This window comes from Oncorhynchus mykiss, chromosome 3 (genome assembly GCF_013265735.2).
Source record: "Oncorhynchus mykiss isolate Arlee chromosome 3, USDA_OmykA_1.1, whole genome shotgun sequence".
In the NCBI taxonomy this organism is placed as follows: Eukaryota; Metazoa; Chordata; class Actinopteri; order Salmoniformes; family Salmonidae; genus Oncorhynchus; species Oncorhynchus mykiss.
The window spans coordinates 34355134-34362171 of record NC_048567.1 but is presented as its reverse complement, the minus strand read 5'-3'; the positions used below and the strand labels follow the sequence as shown (position 1 = coordinate 34362171).

The following is a 7038-nucleotide window of genomic DNA, read 5'->3' as shown; positions in this document are numbered from 1 at the left end:
TTGGCGTAAAAGCAACACAGCTGAACACACCATCCCCACTGTCAAACATGGTGGTGGCAGCATCATGGTTTGGGCCTGATTTTCTTCAGCAGGGACAGGGAAGATGGTTAATATTGATGGGAAGATGGATGGAGCCAAATACAGGACCATTCTGGAAGAAAACCTGATGGAGTCTGCAAAAGACCTGAGACTGGGACGGAGATTTGTCTTCCAACAAGACAATGATCCAAAACATAAAGCAAAATCTACAATGGAATGGTTCAAAAATAAACATATCCAGGTGTTAGAATGGCCAAGTCAAAGTCCAGACCTGAATCCAATCGAGAATCTGTGGAAAGAACTGAAAACTGCTGTTCACAAATGTTCTCTATCCAACCTCACTGAGCTCGAGCTGTTTTGCAAGGAGGAATGGGAAAAAATGTCAGTCTCTCGATGTGCAAAACTGATAGAGACATACCCCAAGCGACTTACAGCTGTAATCGCAGCAAAAGGTGGCGCTACAAAGTATTAACTTAAGGGGGCTGAATAATTTTGCACGCCCAATTTTTCAGTTTTTGATTTGTTAAAAAAGTTTGAAATATCCAATAAATGTCATTCCACTTCATGATTGTGTCCCACTTGTTGTTGATTCTTCAAACAAATACAGTTTTATATATTTATGTTTGAAGCCTGAAATGTGGCAAAAGGTCGCAAAGTTCAAGGGGGCCGAATACTTTCGCAAGGCACTGTATATGTTTTAGTCATAGCTAAATACTGTAGTAGTACCATTGTTGTCATACTTAGAAGGAATTGCGAAGGTAATGTGAACAGAACTATAATTAATTACAGAGCACTGATGTGACTACTAGCTATGCATTTGAGTAAACAATGACTCACTGAATCAGAGGCACCATGCAGCCCAGACCTGGCCAGTCTATGAAGGCTGTGCACACAAGCTGGGCATTATTATATTTCTATACACAAGAAATGAAGATGCCTTTTTATTTGCAAAAAACATTTGTACATTTGTAAATTAATTTTTAACCAAATGTTATTATACTGAGCTACTTATCTGCTAAATGTATAAAGTCAATGGTAAACCCAATTGAATCTGTTTTTGTTTCATTACTGAGTCAACTCCCTTTTTTTTCCTCTCCTTGCTCACACAGCATACTCCAGCTATCCGTCAACGACAATGATATGGAACAACAACTTATTTAGTTATGCAAACGCAGCCCTGGTTTTAACAGGCAGCCATGCTCTGTCAATGCCACTTTACTCTAATCCTCATTGGAACATGGGGAAATCATGAAGCTAGTGTTATATTGAACACAAAACATTGACAACTCATTTATCCAACTCCAACTAGGAGAAAAACATTAGAGAGAGGAACAGCTTATATGGATCCAATGGTTTGTGCAAATGTGAGAGAGATGGCTCCTTCAGTACCAGTGCCCTTCACTTCACCAGTAGGCTTATAGATACTTGAGGATAAGAGTAACTCGCACGTGCATATAATACACGTGAAATACAAAAACAAACACTCCAAAACACACTGTTGTTTTATAATCAGCTGACCACGTGTCAGCCGAACCATATCCAGCTAGGTGAGAGGAACCAGATGAACTAAATGAAAGGGTATTTTGGCAGCTAGGCCAAGCCAGTAGGTAGCTACCAGTGGGAACATGATTGCGTGTTGAGTGAGATGAAAAATACCAAATCAGGCCATGTGACAACCAAACCAACACATGGCACCCCATGAAGAACTTAAAGATACCACAAGAATATCACTCTTGTTTGGAATGAGAATGAAACACAAAGATCATGTCTAGAGATAATATCACTGCTTCATATTATATTCAAATGGAGTTACATTTCAAGATAGGAAACTGATATTGATATCTGAGATGATCAAATTCTCATCATGGACACACAACGTAAACTGAGATAAACTCATTCACTATTGCTAAATGGAGTATATAAATAAATGGAGACATGTCAGGACAGAATATCTCATAGCGGCCTCATCTGCAAAAAGCATATGACGAGTTTCATACCAAGATTATATACAGTTGAAGTCGGAAGTTTACATATACATAGGTTGGAGTCATTAAAACTAGTTTTTCAACCACTCCACAAATTTCTTGTTAACAAACTATAGTTTTGGCAAGTCGGTTAGGTTAGGTTATTTTGTGCATGACACAAGTAATTTGTCCAACAATTGTTTACAGACAGATTATTTCATTTATAATTCACTGTAACACAAATCCAGTGGGTCAGAAGTTTACATACACTAAGTTGACTGTGCCTTTAAACAGCTTGGAAAATTTCAGAAAATGATGTCATGGCTTTAGAAGCTTCTGATAGGCTGATAGCTTCTGACATCATCTATCGTTGTCTCTGATTGAGAACCATACTTAGGTACCCTTTTCCCCCACCTGTTTTGTGGGAAGTTAACTTTGACTTTGTTCAGGGCACATAGCCCAAAGCTTCGCGGTTGTTTTTTTGTTCTTCGTTTTGTCGGCGTCATTTTTAAATAAAGTTAAAATGTACGCTCACCATGCTGCACCTTGGTTCAGTCCTTCAGCCAGCCGTGACAGAAGGTTTTCACACACCTTGACTTTTTCCACATTGTTGGTTTACAGCCTGAATTGACCTATACACAATACTCCATCGTGTCAAAGCGGAATAATGTTTTTATTACATTTTTTACAAATCAATTCAAAATGAAAAGCTGAAATGTCTTCGAGTCAATAAATATTCAACCACTTTGTTATGGAAAGCCTAAATAAGTTCAGGAGTGAAAATGTACTTAAACAAGTCACATAAGTTGCATGGACTAATAGATGCAATAATAGAGTTTAACAATACTTTTTAATGACTTCCTCATTTCTGTTCCCCACACACACAATTATCTGTAAGGTCCCTCAGTTGAGCAGTGAATTTCAAACACAGATACAACCACAAACACCAAGGAGATTTCCCAATGCCTCGCAAAGAAGGGCACCTATTGATAGATGGGTACAAAATAATGACAAATATCCCTTTGAGCATGGTGAAGTTGTTAATTACACTTTGTATGGTGTAGAAATACACCCAGTCACTGTGGCTGTGATAGGATAAAACTGAGGATGTATCAACAACATTGTATTTACTCCACAATACTAGCCTAAGTGACAGAGTAAAAAGAAGGAAGCCTCTACAGAAAATAAATATTCTTAACATGCATCCTTGTCCACATCAGACAAGAAGCCCTGCTGTTTCACCACTTCTGCAATGGCTGCATTCTTTGGTAATAACTGCTGTGTCACTGGTAGTAACCTTCTGAATGGTGTTCTGTGTAGATCTCAGTGCTTTGGGGGAAATGCAGGAAACAACGCCTCTCCTCAGTCTGTGAGTTAAACCTATAGTATATACTGCATGTCATTTATAAAAGGTAAAACAAATAGGATATACTATCATTCATACACTGTCAATAGAAAAAGTGTCAAACAATGTCCCAATCTAGTGTTCGTGAAATATGGATATGCATTTATATGCCATTATCCACCGCTCTCTCAGCTCATCTCTGTGCCGTGGTCCAGCTCCATGACTGGTCTTTTGTCAGGGCAGTAGTCTCTGGTCATCACGCTCCACATACCTCTGCAGGGTGCTGTAGTACTGCTCACTCTTGGAGAAGGTGTAGAGGGCTGAGATCTCCTCCCAGGCCTTGTGGTTGGGGAAAGGGAATATTTCCGGTTCACGGTTCTCAAAAAAGCTCTTCAGGTTCCTCTCGGCCAGCTTGGATGCGTACTCCATAGAGAATGTGTCGAACTGCTCCTTCTCCTTTTCTACGTAGTGCTTCCAGAAGGTGAGCTGCAGGTAGCTGACTTTCGAGCGGCAGTTGGTGTAGCAGGTCCCGAGGAGCCCTAGAACGGCTGAAATGATGATGATACACCAGCCCAGTATCTGCGAATGTACAACCAGGAACCAAAACTCACGCTCACATAAAATGAATAAAGAATGCCAACAGTTTTTTTTTAAATAATAATAATAATTGTTTAGAATAAACTTCAATAGTGCTGCTTACAGTCAACTGAATTACAGAGAGTAAAGTATATCAACGACTCGCACCAGCATTTGCAGCTGTACAATATGACATTGAAAAATATGACATTCCACCGTACAAAAGTCACAAACAGGGTCTGACTGCTGCTTGCACTCACCTGTGACTGAGCCCGGAACATAAGCAACAGTTCCATGTTCAAGTCGCTGGGCAGCTTGGACTTGCTGCAGGGCACACGGGCCAGCTCCTCCCGGCACATCAAAGTCCTGTTCTTACAGAACATATCCAGCACCAGGTTATTATCCAGCCCGCTGACGGCACACTCGTAGAAGGTCCCGTTCAACAGTGCCACACACAGCCACATGATAGGGGCCACACAGGCACCGAAGAAGATTTTGACAAACACCTTGAGGCAGGTGAAACAGTTGCCACCGGGGCAGAGCTTAACGGGGTTGAGGCAACAGCCAGTGTAGAGGCGCCACAGCCTGCTGCTGAAGAAAAGACCCAGCACCAGAAGCACCAGGCCTGGGCCCAACAGGAAGGTCAGGCCGTATGCAAAGTTCTGGTCGTGGTTGCAAGGGCACTGGAAGGAGACCATGGAAAAGATCCGCTCTCCCCCGATGGTCAGGAGGGCCATGAAGCTGTAGCCAATGGTGGCCTTCTGGTTCATGAAAAAGCGCAGGACGGTCTGGAAGTTATCCATGGTGTCGACAAGGAGTTTTCACGCACGCTCAGCAAAAACCGAAATAACTCACAGAGAATGAAGATTTAGAAGAGGAAAAATAAGGCAGTGAAATAGTTTTGACGCAAAGGGTTGCGTCTCCAACACTCACTCCACTTCCTGTGCTGTCTGAGCACAAACACACTGAAGCTCTTCAGAGCCTATTTCTGCCCCTCCCTTTCCCTCCCTCCTGTTCTTTCTCTTTCAATCTTCCTCTCTCACCAACTCCTCCCTCTTTTCCTCACTTTATCTCTCTTTCCTACCCTTGTCCGAACTCTTAATCCAATGAGATTGTATTCTCCAACTCTCAAACCCCACCTTGATTCTTCCTTCTAAATTTCCTTCTCTCCCACTCCCCCCTCCTTTCCTAGGCGTAGGTAATAAAACAAAAGTGACTAAACTGGCTGAGATCCTGCAGATCTGGTTTTTTACTTCAGGCCATGCAGCTGCCTTTGTCCTCTCAGAGTGATGTCATATGACAAGCAGCCACAGGGTCATGCAGTCTGTCAAAAAAACAACAACTTCACTTTAACCAGATTCCCTTGGATAGTTATTTGAGCAGTTCAGCATAGAGATTTCAGCACCATGATGTATTGTCTGTATTAAATGCACATACAGCTTGACCCAGTTACAACATTATACAGTATATGAAATCACTCTTTGCTCTCTCTCGCCCTCTTTTTCCCTTTCATGCACAAAACACCACACACGCCACGCAACGTGGTATTTCGGCACAAAAGCTGCAGTGCATTCATAAGCAGTTGCAAAAATTTTCATACTGAGCTATGCAAGCTCACGTAGATGCGTGTCGTGCAATACCCAAAAATATAACACGGAGCACGACAGTTTTATAGGCAATCATATATAGCTAGCTAGACATTACATTAGACTTGCATAAGACCTACTAGTGTTTCAGAAAAAGGAGAAAAGGGCAGATCAAACATGTGTTCTGAGTTAGTGGTTGGTAAAGAGAAGGGTTTCCTCTCCCACTTCCTATAGAAGCCTGTGATGAGTTTCTGTGCTCTACAATTCACACAGGATGAAGCTATAGTCTCCTCACCCTAAAAGGCCTCTGAGTGCTATAAGGGCACAAGGCGAGACCCAAATGCAGGCGCAGGAGGCAAACGGCAGCGCTCCGATTTTTATTACAACAAAGGGTGTAGGCAAAGGCAGGTTGGGGACAGGCGAGAGTTCATAAACCAGGTCAGAGTCCAAACAGTACCAGGCGATAGGCGGTCTCGAGGTCAGGCCAGGCAGTGGTCAGAAACCAGATCCGAGTCCAAAACAGTACAAGGGGATAAGGCAGGCTGGAAGTCAGAACAGGTAGAAGGGTCAGGCAGGCGGGTTCGGAGTCAGGACAGGCTAGGGTCTTAACCAGGAGGACTAGAAACAAACAGCAGGGGGGGGGGGGGGGGGGGGATTGGAGCAAGGAAAACCACTTGACAAACTTGACAAACAAGACGAACTGGCACAGAGAGACAGGAAACACAGGGATATATACACCAGGGAAAATAAGCGACACCTGGAGGGGTGGTGGAGACAATCACAAGGACAGGTGAACCAGATCAGGAAGTGCATTGATTTCTCCCACAGACAGGCTTGTAACAGGGCTGTACTAGCCACACCAGGCACATCAGGAATATCAGGAATAATATGTCCTCTTCATAGACTGCACCAGATTTGCCAGTTCTTGCTGTGAGATGTTACCCCACTTTTCCACCAAGGCAAGTTCCCAGACATTTCTGGGGGGAATGGCCCTAGCCCTAGCCCTCACCCTTCGATCCAACAGGTCCCAGACGTGCTCAATGGGATTTAGATCCGGGCTCTTCGCTGGCCATGGCAGAACACTGACATTCCTGTCTTGCAGGAAATCACGCACAGAACGAGCAGTGAGGGAGGAGGATGTCTTCCCTGTAACGCACAGCGTTGAGATTGCCTGCAATGACAACAAGCTCAGTCCGATGATGCTGTGACACACCGCACCATGACGGACCCTCCACCTCCAAATCGATCCCGCTCCAGAGTACAGGCCTCGGCGTCACCCTCATTCCTTTGACGATAAACTCTAATCCGACCATCACCCCTGGTGAGACAAAACCGCGACTCGTCAGTGAAGAGCACTTTTTGCCAGTCCTGTCTGGTCCAGCGACAGTGGGTTTGTGCCCATAGGTGATGTTGTCGCCGGTGATGTTTGGTGAGGACCTGCCTTACAACAGGCCTACAAGCCCTCAGTCCAGCCTCTCTCAGCCCATTGCGGACAGTCTGAGCAACAACGGAGAGATTGTGCGTTCCT

General features: G+C 43.8%; 1 protein-coding gene across 1 annotated transcript; it reads right to left on the bottom strand.

Moving 5' to 3' along the window:
- Positions 1 to 2659: 2659 nt before the first annotated feature.
- On the bottom strand, positions 2660 to 6088 carry LOC110519270 (calcium homeostasis modulator protein 5). The gene is made up of 2 exons (XM_021596437.2): positions 4185 to 6088; positions 2660 to 3927 (listed from the first exon to the last, which is right to left on the bottom strand). Exons 1-2 carry the CDS (start codon positions 4725 to 4727, stop codon positions 3583 to 3585), a joined length of 888 nt encoding a protein of 295 aa, XP_021452112.1. The 5' UTR covers positions 4728 to 6088; the 3' UTR covers positions 2660 to 3582.
- Positions 6089 to 7038: the final 950 nt, after the last annotated feature.

Bases quoted from the DNA above. Each gene is read 5' to 3' on its own strand.
- LOC110519270 (XM_021596437.2), bottom strand. From the start codon at position 4,727: ATGGATAACTTCCAGACCGTCCTGCGCTTTTTCATGAACCAGAAGGCC. The intron at 3,928-4,184 runs GTGAGTGCAAGC...GTACATTCGCAG, and splicing joins TGTTCCGGGCTCAGTCACAG to ATACTGGGCTGGTGTATCAT.